Genomic DNA, 21,739 nt, shown 5'->3' on the forward strand with positions numbered 1-21,739 from the left:
ATGCCTCGATCCAAAAGATCCAAGAGTTGTGGCCATTCAGATAGGGAAACAGCGAAAGAAGATGACATTCAAACAAGGGTAGAAGAAGTGCAGGAAGAGACAATTGAAACGGAAGAGGAGGTCAATGACGAGCAGAGCCAAGGTAAAAAAACAAGACATCAAACTGGACAATTAAGGTCCAAGTGGAGCGCCTCTGCATCACGCTTTCCAATATAGAAGTAGTGCTGACTCTGAAAACTATTGTAAAATAATTATTCACAAAAACACCATTCATACATTGATACAATACTACGTTCATTTACAATAAATGACATTTGACCTTTATCATTTGACCTAAGACTTGTCAGTGATACTAGATTACCCCTATATCCACATTTTATAAACTGTATCTAAACTTTGAAAGTTATGACAGTAATATAGTATCAATCTCCAAATGGCCAAAGTTCAATAACCTTAAATGACCTTTGACTTTGGTCATGTGACCTGAAACTGGCATGAAATGTTCGGTGATACTTGACTACTCTAATATCCAAGTTGATGAATCATATCCATAAGCTTTCAAAGTTATGATGGTAATTCAACAAATACCCCCAACATGGCCAAAGTTTATTGACCATAAATGACCTTTGACCTTCGTCATGTGACCTGAAACTCGCACAGGATGTTCAGGAATACTTGATTACTCTTATATCTAAGATTCATGAATCAGATCTATAAACTTTTAAAGTTATGATGGTAATTCAACAGATCACCCGAACATCACTAAAGTTCATTGACCTTTGACCTTGGACATGTGACCTGATATCCGCACAGGATGTTTAGTGATACCTGATTACTCTTATGTTCAAGTTTCATGAATCAGATTCATAAACTTTCAAAGTTATAATGTTAATTTAACAAATACCCCAATTGGCCAAAGTCCATTGACCCTAATTGACCTTAGTCATGTGACTTGAAACTCAAGCAGGATGTTTATATACTTTAATAACCTTATGTCCACGTTTCATGAACTAGGTTCATATATTTTCTAAGTTATGATGACATTTCAAAAACTTAACCGTAGGTTAAGACTTTGATGTTGATTCCCTAAACATGGTCTACGTTCATTGACCATAAATGACCTCTGACCTTGGTCTTGTGACCTGAAACTCGAAAAGAATATTTTGTAATGCTTGATAAACCTTATGGTCAAGTTTCATGAACTAGGTCCAAATACTTTCTCAGTTATGATGCCATTTCAAAAACTTAACCTTCGGTTAAGATTTGGTGTTGACGCCCCCTCCGCCGGCATCCATCTTTGAGTGCCAAAAATGTGCATTTCCCACCCCTAGGTCGTATGAAACTCTTATCACTCGTAACAAAATCTTTATAACTCGTTCATAGCTCGCTTTAAGTCGTATAAAGGTCACCGCAACTCATACTAAGCTCGGCCTGACTCGTTTCGCGCTCGGTTCACTCGTACAACGAGCGTAGTGAACTCGATGTTGAGTTGTTTGTCACTCAAACAAATTCCAGGGAAAAATGTAAATTTCACGCGAGCTTGTGCGAGCTAAGGCGAGTTAGAGCTCGCGCAGCTCGCGTATGACTCGCAACTCCAACTCGCCAAAGTGGAAACCTTGCTTTAGACATGAATTACAATGCATATTTACAACTTAACTTTTTCCAAAAACATCATTTCAATAGAAATACAAAAATGTATCAAACATCACACAAAAAGAAAAAAATTTAATTCCAAATCAACAACCAAAATAACAAATTCAATAAAAAAATACTTTTACTGGTCATGCTGGTAGTCTAGAGGAGAAATGTATGTTATCAATATTTGTGGTTAAAGATGTGAATATTATGTATTATAGCAATGAAGTGTGTTCAAAACAGATTACACTTATCCTTACTACTTTTTACCAATTCAAAGCTTTGTCAAGAGGTTAAGTATATGGAGTTTAAAGCCCAATATCTGAGTTCATCCCATCCCCCATAGGCCTATTGAAATGGGTTTTGTGCAAATATATATTCCTCAAATGGGATATGTTCAATGAGGTTAAATTTGTTTTAAGGCACATGTGGAAAATAATATTTCAAGGGCCCTTTTTTTTAAAATCCTGAATGCTACATGATCAATTATATTGTAATATATCCCCCCCCCGCTTCAACATTATTATTTTTTCCTATTATATGGGTCTAATGAGTAATTGATGTGGATTATGTTGTAAATTTTTTTTTTTTTAAGTGGTCTGTCTCTGACAGATCACCTCTTAATTTCGTCAGAATTTTCCTTACTATTTATTTCTTTATTTTTCACACCAATGTTTGTCGCCAACTTTTCTCTGAATTAGCTCTATCAATTTAGCTGAATTTTTTGTCATATATAAAGTCTATCATAGAGACGCGGTATAGTCACGTATTGTATTACCGGACACTATTGTGATTCCGGACGCGCATATAAATGCGTTCGAAAACAATTTCGTACCGTAAGACTTCCGCAATTCATTTTCACAGATCAATACATAGAACAAGATTGCAAAAACAAGGCGAAAAAAAATCAAATTTCTACCTTATTTATCTCTAAAATGACAGAAAATGCTTAAAATATCATATAACATAGTTTTGCATTAACAATTGAATGAATTGATATATTTTCTAACGGAAATACGGGCCTGATTTGCCGAATTTCAATCTCGTCGGCTCCTTCGATCGAATGATGAGGTGAGGTGTATTGTGGGTGATCGTCGACGGCTAGTTCTCAATGTACCGTGCGCGAGGTTTCCCGTGAGTCGAGTAGAGCCGTCGACGATCGGCTGCGCATCGATAGAACTTGATGAGCGTCACGATACGAACGAGCACTGAAAAGTGCCATGAAACATGCAGCTAACCAAAAAATAAAAAATAAATTAAGTTATCAAACACGAATTTATTACCAACATCTGCTCAGATTCGATATAAAAAAAGCAAACAAAAAGTTAGAATTTATTCATGATATGATATAAGAAGAAAAAAATCACAGAAATTTATTCTTACATCATTATAATCAAGGATATCTTTACCCGTCCGGCGCGCGTCCGGAATCATGATGTAATTTGTCGCGCACGAAAATAATTGTTTTTCGTGGAGGGGTATGCGGCAAGTGCGATGCAAAGAAAATGGTTGGTAAATATAAAATAATTTTATCATATTAATAATTTTCATAATATTTGGAATAGCAAGTGCGAATTTTTCTTGATTGTATTTCCTCTAGTTGTCATTTTTAAAGCACTGAAATAAAGGTGTCCAGCAATAGGATACACTGCCATACTAAGCTTTTCAAGGTCATCAGGTTATGATGACGTCTTCTACGTGCCATTTTGTAAAATTCTTGATTTGATCATATCAACATAATGGATCATCAATAATCAATCATATTTACATCAAATAAACTTTAGGTCAAAGGTCAATGTTATTAAAAGTCATGTAGAGATCATGATGCGTGCGTACGTGGGCGTCAAAATCGTCTATAAATAATATTGGGTACGTTTCAGGTCATTTTAAGCATATCAACATTTTGCGCGCCCACGTATGTGTACGCGTTTTCATGTGTAATGGCGTTACGCAGCAAAAAATTGCTTTTTTTGCTATGTGTTTCCATTGATGATATAATTCTGATCAAATTGATACCTCGATCAGCTTTCTACGATCATTAATGAGGGAATGAGCACCCATTAAAGTTTGCAGCACGCATGCGCACAAACTCATTCCATAGGCTCTATATGGGTAAAAACATGCCTATTGAAAATTCACTGTAGCTCTTCAGAACAAAGGGACCCCAAATCTTTTTTTCATATTTTGATAGAGAATGAATCATAGATATGATTTCATGTGTCGTTTGACCCTCACTTATATCATGACGTCATTAAAATGGCGTCGGAACTCAAAATTTCCATTTTGTGTGTTATGATGTTATCATAATTATGCAAATTTGGCTCTAACTCCGTGAATATTGGTCCATTTTCGCCCAAGTTTGGATATGTTGTAGCTTAGGTCTTACTTTTCATAAATTATTGCCGTCATCTTCATTTTGATAAATGGATCATCCTGAAAACTTGAAATTTTTAGAGGCATGTAATTTTTGCTTATTTTGCGTGTAATCTCTATGGGAGATGACTTTTTAACAAAACTGGATTCTACAATCCTCTATTTCGTGAGCTATATCTCCAATTTTGCTTGTTAGTTTTCCTTGAGCTTTTAGTATGTTGCAGCTGAGATTACAAGCTTTCGCAAATGTTCCTTCATTTTCAAATCAGATGCCGGGATCATGCCCGTATTTTACTTGCAAAATCGGAGTTGAGATTCTCATACTTTGCATACTTGTAAAGTCTATGGGAAATATTGTAGGTCAATCGGTAAGGTGTGAGACTTACATAGATCTCATTCATATGCTTTTCACACTGCACTTTTTTCCCTTAATCCCAGGAAATTGGTGGGGCTAAGGGGGGTCTTTGCCCCACCAATTTCCCGGGGTTAAGCTTAGCCCACTTCGTTTTCACACTACGTTTTAGCAAAGTGGGCTAGCACGGTAAATAGTACGGTACTATCTGGCCCTGCAAAAAAGCAGGGTTAGCCGGCTTATTGTGGTGCTAGAACCACAATTGCGGTGCTAAGAGATGCAGTGTGAAACGAAACAGGGCTAAGGAAAGTGGGGCTAAGCATTAGCCAATCACAGAAGTCGAAATTGCACGTTAATCGCGCTCTGTATGGTAAAATCATCAATATTTATGAGCTGTGTGATTGACCGGGGTTAAGGCGTTAACCCCGGCTAAGCAAATAGTACGGGGTTAAGAAAGACAGTGTGCATCCAAAAAAAGATAGTATGGGGTCAAGGATAGTCCGGCATTAGGGATAGTATGGGGTTAAGGAAATGCAGTGTGAAAAGCATATAAGTCATGTGGGCACGAGTTCGAGTCCAAGGGTGAACATGATTTTTGTTTTCTTTTTTGTTTTACTATCTCGCACATGATCTTTTATAACAATTCCAATTAATCTATCTATTTATCTATCTATCTATCTATATTATATCTATCTTGTATCTATCTGTTTGATATGTCTGTCTATCTATCCATTTATTTTTCAATCTAATATCTATTTATCTGTTTAAATAATGATGTATGTTTATCTATCCACCTATCTTTTATTTATCCACCAATCCATCTATCTTTCTATCTATCTTTCTATCTATCTTTCTATCTATCTATCCATCTATCTTTCTATCTATCTTTCTATCTATCTTTCTATCTATCTATCCATCTATCTTTCGGTCTATCTATTTATCTATCTATCCATCTATTTATCTATCCATCTATCTATATATATGTTATATCTATCTGTTTGAAAATGTATGCATATCTGTATGTCTATCTTTTTATCTTTCATTCTAATATCTATTGATCTTTTTAAATAATTATGTCTGTTTATTTGTCTGTCTATTTATCTAATATCTATCTATCTATAATCTATTTATTAAATTTGTTTAATAAGCTGTTCTATCTTTCTATCTATTTGTCTATCAATAAATATATCAATCTATCTTTTATCTGTCTGTCTGTCTATCTATATATCTATCTATCCATCTTTCTATTTATCTATCTGTCTATCTATCTATCAGTGTATGTACCTATGTATCTATCTGTCTCTGAATCTATACAGTGCTTATCAAATATAATATCATAATCACCGTAATCATCATCATATTTGTCATCAATCATGATCTACTGTATCTATCTATCTCATGTCTATCTGTCTATCTATCAAATACCTACTTATCTGTTTATATCTCTGTGTCTATCTATCTATCTATTTTCTTATCTATCTATATATCAATACACATCTGTCTATATTCTATTAATCTATCCACCTATCATTTATCTATTTATCTATCTTTCTTATATGTATCTCTTTAAATATGTATGTCTATCTGTCTGTCTATTTATCTTTCAATCTAATATCTACTCATTTGTTTAAATAATAATGTCTGCTTATCTATTTATCTACGACAGACCACCTAGTTCGTCCGCATGACGAATTAAAATCTAGTTTTCTTGTATAATTTTTCTCAAAATCTAGTTATTATTTAATTTCAAAACGTGTAGCATTTATTTAACATACAATGTATATAATGTAGGCCTATCTATGTTTCACTTTACTTCTGCCAATTTTCTCTTTAGTACCTTTTCTCCCTCTCTCCATTTATGCCAAATTTTCCTTTACTCTTTCCCTCTCTGCTCTCTCGACAGACCACCTAGTTCGTCCGCATGACGGATTAAAATCTAGTGTTCTTGTATTATTTTTCTCAAAATCTAGTTATTATTTAATTTCAAAACGTGTAGTATTTAAAATACAATGCATATAATGTAGGCCTATCTATGTTTCACTTTACTTCTGCCAATTTTCTCATTAGTACTTTTTCTCCCTCTCTCTATTCATGCCAACTTTGCCTTTACTCTTTCCCTCTCTGCTCATTCGCTAATACTTTCCCGCCTTTTTAGGGGTAGCACTAATACCAATTCATGCACCCTTTAGGAATTATTTTGTACCTTGATGTGCACCACTGCACTTTTATTGTTAGATAGAAAGTCCAATGACATTCTAATACCCTTTTTACACAGGATTTTCTTAACCCCGGACTATCGCTAACCCCGTACTATCCTTAACCCCGTACTATTTTTTTTCCCTTTTCACACATGCCAAATTGTTATCGCTAACCCCGGATAAGGAATGCTTGCTTTTCACACACGAAACTCGCTAACCCCGGACTAGTGGTTTTTGTCGATCATTCGTAGTACAAGTACTTCACTCGTACCTTTATACACACGCTAAAATTTCCTTAACCCCGTACTATAGGTGGGGCTAAATTGCCATTTAGCCCCACCTATAGTACGGGGTTAAGCTTAGCCCACTTTCGTTTTACACTAGCGATCTTAACCCCGTACTATCGCTCTTAGCACCGCAATTGCTGGGATAACCCTGCTTTTTTGCAGGGCCAAATAATCCCGTACTAAAGGTGGGGTTAGCCCACTTTGCAAAAATGCTGTGTAAAAAGAAAGTGGGCTAAGCTTAACCCCGTACTATAGGTGGGGCTAAATGGCAATTTAGCCCCACCTATAGTACGGGGTTAAGGAAATTTTAGCTTGTGTAAAAAGGGTATTACTGTTTATTGTTGGATGAGGAAACTTTTCCCTCTAAAAGAAAGTTTGATTTTGAGATATAGAAGTAAGTTTATTAATATACTCTTATTTTAGTAAAGTGGTTGTTTATATTTTGTTACTATCATACAGAGGCTGTTTCAGTTGTGATTTTATTTTTGTTCAACTGCACTATCAAGCACAAGCACCAGACACACAAATCGCCTGTGAATGTGAAGGACACAGGTCTACCCTGAAGAAGAAGAAGATAAAGGAATTCACGAAACCTCAGCCCTCCTGTCTGTATTGTGCAGTCGTGGCACGAACCCTTTCAATGGTGTCAGGAGTTGGGTCATCAAACAAGAAAAAATTGATTTACAACAATTATAAGATACCAACATACCCCTTAAATTAGAATGAGGAACATCAAGTCTTCTACCAATCCTGTCAAGAAAATTAATTAGCGAATTCTCTCTTCCACTCTGAGCCCTAGAAGTATGTCAACATATGGTTCCACATGAAGTAACTGATTGGTTTACAACATTGAACTAATATACTATCCTGACATCTTTTCATTCCATGAAGCTCCTCTTAAAATTAAAAGTCAATTTAAGATGAGAATTAGAAAAGAGTTGAATTATATGAGGAATGATCCCCAACACAACATGCTATTTGGCATTCCACCAACATTAAGTACATAAGATTTAAAATTGAAAATAAACCTTTTCATTATTTAATGTTAGGGCAGTACTACATTTACAAATTATGGCTGAATAACAATCTGAATTAGAAAATGAAAAAAATATAACATTTAACATTTTAAGTCACAGCCACTTTAAATAGCATTAGCCCAAGTCCCACACCAAACAGAATTAAATTGTATTTAGCTCCTTACTAAGAATGTATCAATTTTTAATCACAGAGTCTTATAGTGCACACCCACTGAATGTTCTGCATCAATTTACAGAATCAATATTCCTACATGTACAAAGGAACATGACTATGGAACCATTAAAAGCACTGACCTGTTTTTCAATATAAGATTTTTATTAAAATAATACAACAAAAATATATACAGTTGAGGCCAGAAGTTTACAAACACCCAGGAAAGTTAAAGAAAAGTTGACACTTGCCAAATATCATAAAATTTACTGTATCTTAAAAAGTATTTGTGCTATCATGACAAATTTGATATCAAACAAATGAGTATGTCATGCCCCTTTATCACATTGCTTTGTCATCAGGAGCTGAAAAATATTTAAGTGTCATTACATCCAGTCCTCGCTGGAGTGAGCATGACTTGTGTATATTCTGAGGAAATGATAATGTCGACTGTTTAATCGAACAAAATATCTTCAGCAGAGAAGGGAAATGGTGATCTGCCCCAAAAGAGCTACCATTCATCTGTATACGACAAAAGGCAGAGCAAAGTTTTTGGGTTCTTTTTATCCAAGACTGTTTCAAAAGAGGTCAGTACTCAGAGACCTAGATTATCCAGTTCACTGGGCCATGACAAATCACTTTCATCTTCTTTTTTTTTCACTCAAAGTTTACAAATAATTGTCCCTTTTTTATAGTCTCTATTTTAGCCTACTATGTCACTGGCTGTCTCAAATTCTCCTTCCTCTCTGTTTCTCTCCCCCCTCTCTCTCTCTCCCACCCCCCACTCCTTTCCTTCTTTTCACCCTCCTTTTCTCTGTCTCCTTTATCCATCATGTTTCTCAATTTCTCTCTCCATTCTTGCACCTTCTGTCAATCTCTTTTTTTCTCTCATTCAGTTATCACTGATGACATAAAATACACCAATCTGTGAATGGTCACAATAAGTCAAACCTGTCTTTTTTACCACTGATCTATATAGTGAAAACCTACCATTAGTGGCCATCAAAATTGACTTCTAAATTTGAAGGAAAAAAATCAAAGCGGACGAGGAGTACTGAGAAGAGACAAAGTGACTGCTTTTACTACATGTTTATCACTTATTATCTGTTGATAAGTTGTATTTTTTCTAATGTAAACAAATAATGTCTTAGACCAAAAGCTTCGGTCTCTGTTATGTTGGTTGTTCCGCTGAACTCTGTTGGCTCCACTCACCAAATACAGAGACCGAAGTTCTAGCTCGATCTGTACAGGGGACTCAATGGCCATCGGATAAAACAGGGAAGTGAAGTTGCGCGACAGCCGAAGTAAGTCAATGTTTTTTCCCCTGTTAAGTTTATTTTTCCCCGTTTTGGTGCATTTCAGGCCAAAATGGAATAATAATCTTTATTTTGGTACAGTTCCCTTTCTATATAGATTTATGAAATAAAGACAAAAATTGATGAGCCCCTTCGGAGGGATTTTGCATTGTTAAACCCCTAATGGTGGCTGCACGATAGCGAGCCGTCTGTGTACGAGGAGAAATTTAAAAAAAAATTAAAATGTTTAAAAACTCCTCGAAACAGACGGCTGCCAGCTGTCTAATAATGTCTGTGCTGCTTTATTTATTTTTTATTTTTATTTTCAACTTAAAAGATTTGTTACACAACAAAATCATGAAAACCCAATTAAAAAATCTGGCCTAATCATGACAATGTAGTCTCAATCTATCATGTCATGTGATGGAAGCTGTCTAACGTTAGGGTCTAATGTTAGGCCACCTGTCAAGAATCAGTGACAATTTTTTCTGTTTCCTTTGCTTGGTTGGCCTTCAGGTTGGACTGTATTTAAACTGGGGAAAGACAGAGAAGGCCTTACTTTTCATTGCCCATGCCGTTGCTTTAGGTGCCGGCAGAAGCAAACCGAGGCAGGTGAAGATCAACTGTGGTACGGCACTGGCAGGGCAAGATCACAGCGAAGACCGGAGGAGTTCCGGGGATGTTGCGTTCCACTATATGGAACCCGACATCATCATTGTCTCAAAACCACGTCGTCACTTCAGATAAAGAGAACCATGCCTTAATCCACTCGCATCATCTGATCACATTGTCATCGACATAAAAATACAACTAACTAAAAGAATATACAGATAGACCTACTCACCGTTTCAATTTCGAGAGAGATATCTGAATCCGAATCATAATCTTCCAGGCATGCCAGTCCGAAACTTCCCAGCTGGTCACTCCATTTTTCGTCCCACTTCCTCGCAAGGTGGTACAGCCTGTGTTCCTTCCCATCCGACCAGCTCATATTTCAAGCAAACCGATGTCCTAAAAATCCCTGGTATAAATCCAAATACTTCGTCCCGATGATGCCAGATGAAATTAAGAAGATCTCCTCACAAACATTCAGATCTCCGATACTGGATAGCAAACATTCACACCTCCGATTGGATTGGCCCCGGGGTCAACAAAAATAAAATAATTTCAGACACACACACCTGTTTTAAAGTGCAGGTACATTTGCGCGCCGTACATGATTATATACAAACTATGCAATTGGCAGAAGTTATTGTGTTCGATATAATTTTTCGATGAATCGATCGGTTATATCGAACGGTTTGTCGTCTGTCGCTCAAAATTTCTTGCTCGGGCTCGGCCCCGTGTTCGACGAGTTTGACTCAAACGTCGTTTTCTAGCCTGAAATGTCTTCTGCTACTCGACATTGTAAAATATACAACGGCAGATGGCGCTAAAGCATAAATGTGCCCAGTGTCGTATAGATTCATTAGGCAAAACTAGCCCATAACCAATTTGTTGATTGCGAAAGAAACATTAACTGAAACAAAATTATATGTCTCAACACTCAACGCTGTAACATATCTAACAACAGATGAAGCTAAAGCATGAATATCAAAGTTATCAATAAAACCAAATATCAATCAATCTTGCTTGATTTTATTAGAAAAAGAGCTGCAAAGTAGTACGGATTTTCCGTATTCAGTACTGAAAAATGAGAAGAATACTGATTTCTAAGGTTTCTGTTTTATGTGTTGTTCTATGGTATTTTTTGAAATATTAATTTCCTCACCAAAATACTGATTTTCAGCTTTTATAATACTTCAATTTTCATGTTCAGGTTGGCATATGCTTTATTGAAAGAGATGGTTGAGGATCAAGGAAAGCGGTGCCCGTGGATGGAACCACGTTCAAAGAAAAATATGACCCTTCATCTCGAACAATATTAGAACATGATCATTATATTCATCATTGATATCATCCCACTATCACCACTACCATCATCATCATCATCATCATCATGGCATCATCATCACCATCACCAACATCTACATCATCATCATCATCATGACATCATCATCACCATCACCATCATCTATATCATCATCATCATCACCATCATCATGGCATCATCATCACCACCACCACCACCACCAACATCATCATCACCATCCTCATTGTTATCACCATCATCATCACCATCCTCATCCTCTTTATCATCATCACCATCCTCCTCCTCCTCATCATCATAATCACTGTCATCATTAGGCCTTTATTCACGAAGGAGCTCTTCTTACCAGAGACAGAACTGTGTGTGTATTTGAGTTTTGTCAGACGTGTATCAATCAGATATGATTATTTACGTCTGGGACCGACCTTTAACGTTACCATCCGAAAGACGTGACCTCTGCATCGAACCTCTGCATCAATTTGTAACTTCCCCCGCATAGCTTGGATTACAGGCACACGCCACAACGCCCAGAGACAGAACTGTGAATATAATTCGATCACTTCTTATAATCCACTGAAAACGTCCATGGACCAATCGCTTTTGAGCCCACTCTCCCCCTTCCGTTTGCCAGCACATGGAAATGATACGATGAAATACACTTCTCAGTAAAACTTACATTTTAGTTCGATTTATTCCAATATGCCTGTCTTTTTTTCAATTTGATACCAGTACTGAAAATTTTAGTTCATAAGAAGAATAATTAAAAAAAGAGAGGGTAAAGTAAAGAAAGAATAAGAGTATTGCAATAAAATTGCATGTTCGTCGAACTCTGAACACTGAAAAAACCGGGGGCCCGTAACACAAAGCTTAGCATTGATCGTAGAACATTTTTCTTCGATTTCATTGACTATATACAATGTACAATCAATCGTAAAAATCAAGTGTGTGATTAATTACTAACCTTTGTGTTACGGGACCCGGGGTGTTAAAAGTGACACCAATGGTGTCGAACTTATGCATTAAAAAAACTGACACCGTAGTAAAATGACCGGTGTGGTCATGTAAACAAATGGATACCACATAATGTACAGCATTCTTTTTTTTGCTCGACTGAGAATTTAAATGACGTCATTCGAGGCCCTCTTTTCCTATGAAAATACCCGTTGCCGCCCCCGCGTTTTGAAAAAACTCTCAACCGGTGCGACAACGTTCCAACAAAAGCTGTTATCAATATGCCTACATTTATTTATTTTTTATTTATTCATCGTTTCGTTTCAGAAAAGAGGTGGCTTTGTTCAGGAGTTTACAGATATGGGTAAGTTTAATCAATCCGATATGTATTATGATCATTATTTTATATTAAAAAACTCTCCGTGAAACAAAAGACTTAAAATATCGAATGTCCATAATAATGCAATGAAAAATATTCGTATTCAAGTTATAAATAATCATTTGCACATTAAACTACGACACAAGTCATCAATTCGTTGACTAATGAAAATCTTTTGATTTGGTTTGGTAGGTTCTATTTACCGTATAACTACAAAACGCATGACACCGTGGTCATTTTAGGGAACTATAATGAAATATGTTGAGAGAAGAGATATGGATGGATCACTCTATTCAGAGCAATATAACAATTTAAAATATGCACAATCGTACTTGACCTCATTACCATTTGGAATGTGTTATATATTTGAATCTGATATATGTCTGTGTTAAATGAATATGATTAATGTTAACGTATTTTATGATTGTGATTGACCTGCCATGCGTTCAAAATAGAACCATGGACCTAATATACTGTTGTGCTGAAAGTTAGTGAACCCCACCACAGGTTCCATGAGCCTAATTACAACAGGAGGGCTGAAGATATTCGTCCGACCCAACTCATTCGATTTTTTTTCAATTTGATATTGCTGATTGCCAAAAGTGTATGAATATAATTGAAAATCTAACACTGATTCTAGAAATGGTAACTATTGAACTTCCTTAGCCCAAATTGGAAAGATATAAAATGACTTTGGAACTATTTTTTGGCTGGCGGAAGAATTGGGACTATTTTACTGTTTCAGTTTATAAATTTGATCCCATCATAGTTATCTTCATAAATGGCGATTTATTTTTAAAATGAGCTGGCTACGATACCCTTCTCTGGTCAGATATGGAATGTCAGATATATATCCTATCGAATGGTAGTAAACATTCGACCCTCTAATTTCACGTTTATTTGTTATGAATTTTACAAAAGTGCCATTTTAACACACAAGTCTATGGGGGAATGTTTTACGCGCGTGACACCCACAAAATCATAGAGTTATATAAAATGCACTCCTTCATCATGTTCATGCTGAGTGTTAAATGTAGACAACAACACGACAATGTCGGGCGAGCCCAGAGGAACAAACGCTATTGAATATATTATTTTATCACCTGACTTCACAATCAATTACAATGACATGGCAGAACTTGAACACTTTTAAATATGTTCATTTTCTGGTGGGGGTTCACTAACTTTTTAGCACCACTGTATGTCAACATGTACTTGAACTCAATAAAGACATGATTTCAATGAACTAAATTTCCCAGAGATGTGTAAACATAACGCATTATGCAACACTAATCCAATAATATGCCAACTATATGCTTGTAGAATGATTTTTCTATAACTATACTGTACACTATTCATACAGTTTTAAATGGTTGGTCAATGATTTAGCCAATCCATATCCAACATTGGTGCGTTTGCTGCCGATAAAATATTTGGGTAGTCACTGCCATAACTGTCTTTGCACTTGAGTTGCCTATCTCTGGGTGTGAAGATTGCCCAACATGAGTTGTTGTTTCTCATTGACAATATTTAACACACATTAATAGGCCTAGACAATGAACAATTTATGTGCTTAAGTTTGCCCAAAAAGATGAAGGACTCAGTAAAAACCACTATCGAATGTTATACTATGCAACTAATGTGTGTGAATTGTCCCGTAGTTGTTTAACAAATTACAAAAAAGTGTTTGTTTTTTTATCTTAAACAACAAATTTTTTTTTTTTATGTAATCTTAAAAAAATCAACAACTTCTGTAAAGTTCATCATTGTACATTATAAAGTATCGAACGGCGTTTTTATTGTGCAACCCAGGCCTGGAAAGCATATTTATCGGACGTACAGGTATATTTTGCAAATATCAATGTGACCAAACTTTTGTTAAGGGTATTACAAAATATCTTGTCAGCATTTATATAACTCGAATTGGATATGATCTTGACGATTGTTTTATGCCAAAATTCTAATTAAAAGTGTTGTATACATGGGCAACACAATTTTGGTTAGAATTTTGGCCTTACTGTGTTGGCCAGGAACAGAAGGGTTGCAATACGCGTCCAAGTAAGTACAATGTTTTGAGAAATTTATCATTCTAAAAAAAATAAAGAATAAAAAATAAGGGGCCAATAATTCAGGTGAATTAAAAACAAAAAGTGCAAAATAGACACAACCTTAGCTATCTACAGATTAAGGAGCGTATACACTTAGATACTTCCAAAACGTCGGCAGTATTTTCATCTTGTAACCTGGCGGATCAAACTTTGAAAGATGTGCGTTGATATGTGTGTTTTTTTTTTTTTCCGTTTTATTTCAGCAGGGTGTGTTCGTTCCGTGTGTTTTGTGTATGCAAAAGTGATGGTGCTGGGGTAAGGTGAAGGTGTGTGTCTGTGTGCGTGTTGATGTGGGTGAAATTGTATTATACACTGCAAAAGCTCTGGTGTTAATTTAACACCAGCCCGGAATCTATATATGTCCACACCAGTTTCGTTTTGGTCTAACACCAGAAAGGTGTTCATACAACACCAATTAGTATTAAAACAGCATCGGTTTGATTCCAAACTGGTGTTGTTTCAATACTTCTCTGGTGTATACATATATAGATTCCGGGCTGGTGTTAAATCAACACCGGAGTATTTGTAGTGTACTTGGCTTGTAATGCAGTAACTCGTGTTACATCAACAGGTGAATCGGGAAACAACTTGAGATTAAGGAAGAAGCGTTGGGTCATTCTCTTCGGTTTGTTCTTTGTGTCTTTTTTGGAAAATGGCATCATCAGATCCATTGCCCTCATCCTGGACGATCTCACTAAGGAGTTTGACATCACTGCCGCCCACCTTGGCACTCTTCTTGGACTTGTATTCGGTGCACCTCACTATCTGGGTAAGTCAATTTAAAAATACATTAGCAAAGTATTTTTTCAAATAATGAAAGTAGCAAGTTTTAGCCACACCTAATCAATTTTCCGGTCCCGCTGAAACGTAGGCCCCATGTAGGACCCTTTAAAAATGGGTGGCCGTGCTGGTCAAACTATCACCATCAGGGTTGGCGCATACGCCTATATAGGTTACACACTTTATAAGAAATAGGGTTCCAAATTTAACCCTGTGGATTGGTAAAATAACAGCTCTCTTCAATGGTTGGTTATGCGCATATATTTATTCCTAATTAATTACAAAACAAAACAAAAATTTCAAGGTCATGTACTTTAAATATATACAAAGGCGAAACCAAGGTTAAGTAGCACGAAGCAAAGCGAAGTGATCGAACGAATGATTACACATGATAGCATGCAATCACTGTACAAACATTGCCCTACTATCAATTCCTAGTATGTTCATATTTGATTCCTAGTATGTTTATATTTTCATATTTACTATCTAGATATTGGACTTCACCTGCTTAACTATTTTATACTCTGACATTTTTGTCAACATTATAGACTTTAGACCTGTATAAATTGTCTTTAGTTTCGAAAACATTGCAAACTTAATTTACATATATATATATCATCTCCGTATGTTTATCTTTTTTTGCACCTTTCTTAATTTAACGAGCTATGTTTCTCGCTCTTCCGTTTCCCCTTGGTTTAAATCAGAATTTTATCTGCTGTGTGTTACTGCTCTTCTTCCACTCTTTTCTGTCCTTCATATTTCCCCTCACCCTTCCTTATCTACATCACCCCCTATAATCTTCTTTCTCCTCTTATCTATACTCTGTTCATCTTTCCCTTAATATGCAAGGTTACTCAATGTGTTTGTCGTTTTATTTGTAAATGTTGTAATGTTTGATTTGCTATATCATTTGATAATTGCCATACTTTGTAAATCCAATGCAATTCAGCCAAATTGGCTGCGATATGTGGATATTTCAATAAAACCTTAAACCAATCGCTAAACATGTAATGCCTACAATTAATTTGTCACACATAGTGATCTATCACTCATCACTCTACAAATTTAAATGATAAATCAGCAATTGAACGATTTAGTCCAGTAGAACCTCAACATGACTGTCAAGTTGGGTATATATGCAATTTTTTTTGCCTAAAGTGGTAGTATAGGATGTCTTTTTCAAGAATGCGCAGGGTGCCACCTGGGCACCATTGGGCATTTTTTTATATTAACGTCATAAGCCACGCCCACTTTTTCACATTCCTCTCAATTATGATTTTTCTATTTTACATAATAAACATATCATGTTTGGTATCAAATTAAAGCTAATGAAAAATCAAATTCTAATATATATCATAATTTCTACCCGACTTGTTAGAGGAGTGACAACCTCTTCTAAAAGTTGTATATACCACTTTAAATGGTTCAACGCAACACTTAAACTGAGGGATTCAGCGTTATGCAAGGTTGGGTATAAGATACGGAAAAGGTTCTCACTCCTCCAGCCTTCCTATTGCTGATTTAACGTTTCACTTTTTAGTGTGAGAGAATGAATAGATAGTTGATGTTAAGTGTACTATAACAAACACGATTATAATTGATTAAGTAAATTACTTACTATGATTCAAAATTAAATATTGCGCAGTAGGCATGGTAGACCTATTAGTTTTCCATGATTAGCAAGAACCAGATAGTCAGGAGAACTAGGGTGAAGGATATTTGAAAATGTTGAATACCATATATTTTTTTAATGGGGGGGGGGGGCATGGACTTTCCGTTGTCCGATTTGCAAAGAATACAAAAAATAATAATCATTATAAAGCCATCTATCAGAAATGATCTATACCAAGTCGCTCTATTATGATTACTAAGTATTTTTTTTTTAGCTCGAGGTGCCTTCCAGAACTTGGTGTAATCGAAAAATGAATTACCCATTCACCTCACCTGGGATGAGGGCGGTAAAATTCTTGTCATGCATTCAATTAAGTTTTGTGTATATTTGTTTTATATGCATGTATTTATGTTTTAAAGGACCCCATGGAAGAACAGTGGTATTTTATTAATACCGCTGAAATGGGCCATCCTCCATAATATGTACGTTATGTTAAATTGAGCATGTATATATTGTATTTTTTATATGGATATAAATACAAACAAACAAACAAACAAACAAAGTTTTGATAACTTTATTGCTGAAGGAAAACACGGCGCGCCATGGCTGGGATTCGAATCCTCTGTTCAAACTATACCAGATCACGACGCCCCAAACAAAGTAAAGCAGGAAAAATCAACCAGGGGCCCGTAGCACAAAGCTTAGCAACAATCGTAGAACAATTATTTTCGACGATTGATTCCATAGACTAGAATGTACAATCAATCGTGAAAATTAAGCATACGATTAATCGCTAACCTTTGTGTGACGGGACCCAGAATATACTATAAATGAAGAGCTCACTTGCAAAAGGGGTTAGGTCCATTTTTCATCAAATTTGATTTTTTGGTCTCAATTTATAGATTTTTAGTAGCTCTATAAGATGATACCAAAGAAAATTTGAAATTCCTAATTAAAAGTAATCAAAAATGGCAAAGAAAAATCACTTTTTTCAAAAGGGGTTAGGTCCATTTCAGTTTAGTTACAAAAGGGATTAGGTCCACACCGAATTTTTTGGAAAAGAATATTTTAAAAAATATGAAGAAAGGTAGATTTCTTTTTATACCCAATTTTATGTTGTCATGGTAGGGAATCTTGAAAATTTAGTTTCGCATAAGAATATGCAATATAGCAGAATAAAAAAAAAATGATTTTCTTGGAGTGGACCTAAGCCCTTTTGCAAACAAACTCTTCTGAATAGCTCATTTGTCAAAAGGGGTTAGGTCCATTGTCCATAAATTTTATTGTTTTCTGTCTCAAAACCTCAAAATTTTTAGTCGCTTTGATGAAAACAAAGAAAATTTGAAATTTACATGAAAACGTGAAAAGAAGTGGAAAAGAAAAATCACGTTTTTTAACCAAAATAGATTGGATTCATTTAAGTTTACTTGCAAAAGGGCTTAGGTCCACAATGATAATTTTTAAAAGAATCTATAGAAAAAAATTGAAGACAGGTAGATTTCTTTTATACCCAATGTTATGTTCACATGAGAGGGTAGTACGTCATGACAATTAAGTTTCTCATAAGAATATTGCAGTAAGTGAGAATAAAAAACTTAGTTTTTCTTAGAATGGTCCAAAGTGGACCTAAGCCCTTTTGCAACTAAACTCTTCAAATATACATTTTCAAATAATAAATAGTAATGTGACAGTAAATGAGATTGCCTTTTTTCAATCAGGATGGTTGAACATCCCTCTCCTACGAAGATTCTCGGTCCGGCAGCTCGTTATGTTTGGAGGGACGGTGTCAACCCTTGGACTCGTAACATCTTCGTGGGCTCAAACAGCCATCCAGTTTTCAGCTGCAATGTCAGCATATGGTAAGATTATGAAGTTCATACATTCGCAAAAAGCGTTTTTCTTGTAGGCCTACGTCGATATTGATCATCTGACGCGTAGTATTAGTAGTAATTGATTTAAATTCTGAAAAATATAGAGAAAACCTTTTTGTCTCGCCTGAACGAAGTTCGGTAGAGACCTAGAAATCACTTTTCCTGTTGGTCCGTGAGTCTGTTCCAAAATATTAAAGTTTTTTTTCAACTTGCTCCCATTTCTGTATTTCTGCATCAATTAAGTTCATACTTGGTACATATGATCATTGAGTATTAACGCATGTAAGGGTGATGGGGTCAAAGGTCATCTAGGGGTCGAAAGGTCAAATGATATGAGGTCATGTCTGTTCCAAAAACGTTTTGGAACATACAAGACCTTGGTATATATGATCCTAGGGTAATACCACATGTGTGTCCATGAGGGTGATGGGGTCAAAGGTCATCTAGGGGTCAAAAATGTCAAATGATGTGAGGTCATGTTTGTTCCAAAAATGTTAAAGTTTTTGTTCAACCTGCTCTCATTTCTTTATTTCTGTATCAATTATGACACTTTGTACGTATGATCCTAGGCTAATACCACATGTATGTCCATGAGGGTGATGGGGTCAAAAGTAATTTAGGAGTCAAAAGGTCAAGTTTTTGTTCATCTTGCTCTCATTTCTTTATTTCTGCATCAATTATGTTGACATTTGGTACATATGATCCTTGGGTATGATAAAATGATAAGGTCATATTGCATATTTTATCGATCGAGATATCAGGCGAGACTCGTGGTTCATGAACCACCTTGTAAAAAATAGGAGAAACATGCACAAATTCGCCAAATGAAGTTTGAAAAAAATTCAAGGTGTCATCAAGGGGGTGGGGTGGAATTGATAAAGAATAAACAAAATTATGGAAATTTGTTCATTGCAATAAATTAGACACGCAGCATAGGCCTTCAGAATGTAACAGTTTTATTTATAGTAATGTGAGATAACCTTTGAACGATTTGTTTGAAAGATAATAGGACTACGTTCTCCATGTGATAGTCATCAGAGAGTAGAAAAGCAAGATGATCCTAGAGACTTGAGTTGAAGGCTGGCTTGAGTTTGAGAGTTGAGAGAGGCTTGAGTAGATGAGAGAAAGCTGGCTTGAGTCGGCGAGTTTAGTTGTGGAGCGGGAGCAGATGAGGAGACGTTTCGGGCAGGTTGACTCTCGGTCTTGGGAAGCCAGCCTTCTATTCAAGTCTCTATATTCTTGCCTACTTCTGCATCTTTTCTTCTCTTTCTGGTTGAAAGGACTACACTCATTTCCGAAAGATAAGACCTACTCTGTTTTCTAAACGCCCACTTTCTCGCCTTTCTATGTCTCGTAAACCCTTTCCGTCACGTAAGAAACGTTAGTTCTTACCTTCTTACCTAGTTTTATTTTTCTTGTTCTCAATTTCTTGAACAGGGATCGGCAACATATTGATTTTGGTTCCAACAAACACTTGCCCAAAGGATTACTTCCCTAAGCTGGTAATGATCGCAACCGGTATTCTGTTATCCGGAGGAAGCATGGGTGTTACGGTGATGCCATGGTTCTTTAGAGAACTGCTTGTCGAATATGGTTGGAGGGGCTCTCTTTTGATACTTGGTGGATTAAACGCACACCTTGTTGTGGTAGCATCCTTGCAGGAACCAATGAAAAGGATGGATTCTTCCCAGGACTCGGACAAGAAAAGCCCATCCTCATCACGTGCTGGTGAAAATGAAAACGAATTATCAAGTTCGGATGATTTATCAAGATCCCATAAATATTTACATACAGTTACAAATACTGCGGCATCTGAACCTTCTAAAGGTCAGCTAAGCTTTAATGATGATGATGGTGGACAAACGGATGGCCAGACTGTCAAGACTCGGAGCATTATTTCCAAAGGGTTCAAAACTACGACAAGATTCATTGGTTTAACAATCTTCAAAGATCACCCTCTCATGGCCTTGCTTTGCCTGCAAGCTTTCGTTTTTGGCCTCTCTTACATCGGTTGGCTGCTATACATTGTGCCCAATGCCCTCGCTAAAGGCCATTCTAGTCAGAAAGCAGTCCAAATATCGATCGTAGGAGGCGCTTTTAACTTCATAGGTCGTTTGGGGATCGGCTTCTTCTGGTCCCGAAAATACATTAAGTTTAAACTCTGGTACTCTCTGATATGCCTCCTGTCGGCGGCTCTCTTCTGGATCAACTTTGTCGCGCAACGTTTCGAGATTCTGATGGTCTTATCTGCGTTCTATGGTGTATTAATGGGTGCCCTCGTGACATCTCAATTTCAGTTAGTGATGAATGTCGTTGGTGAAGATTCCCCTGATGATTATAAGACTGGAATGTCAATATTCTTCATAGGACGTGGCCTAAGTAGTCCGATTGCAGGAGCAATATTTGGTAAGTTTCTTAATCCGAGGAGGCGGGACGTCATGCCTTCACAATTGAAGTGGAAGAGTAGATATCGTCCACAGTCGACAGAGGTGTCGGTAGAGATGACGGTTTGGATGGGTAAACCATCGTATGCTATTAATGCATGGCAAAACGTTTTGACACCACTGTTGCTTTATGAAACAACGGGTGCATAGATCCGTCTTTGTATTTCATTGCCTAGTCCGATATTCACTGTCTCTGTCATTTTATTTCCCCTCTTTCATTCATAATCACAGACTCGACCTTTGCAGTATTGCATCGTCTGTTGTAATTGGCGAAGCCATACAACTTTCCCAATGATTGAATATAGTTTCAAAATTATGTTGATGGAACTTCGGTCG

The 21,739-nt window shown here is 36.3% G+C and overlaps 1 protein-coding gene across 1 annotated transcript in view; it reads left to right on the forward strand.

The window, feature by feature from the left end:
* Positions 1-21,739, forward strand: part of LOC129266052 (monocarboxylate transporter 7-like) — a 24,651-nt gene continuing 2,912 nt past the window's right edge. The window contains exons 1-4 of the mRNA XM_064104327.1: positions 1-142; positions 15,268-15,465; positions 18,807-18,947; positions 20,397-21,365. Of these exons, the coding sequence (XP_063960397.1) occupies positions 1-142; positions 15,268-15,465; positions 18,807-18,947; positions 20,397-21,365 (1,450 nt within the window). The remainder of the gene's footprint in view (positions 143-15,267; positions 15,466-18,806; positions 18,948-20,396; positions 21,366-21,739) is intronic.

This window comes from Lytechinus pictus, chromosome 1, assembly GCF_037042905.1.
Source record: "Lytechinus pictus isolate F3 Inbred chromosome 1, Lp3.0, whole genome shotgun sequence".
Lineage (NCBI taxonomy): Eukaryota > Metazoa > Echinodermata > Echinoidea > Temnopleuroida > Toxopneustidae > Lytechinus > Lytechinus pictus.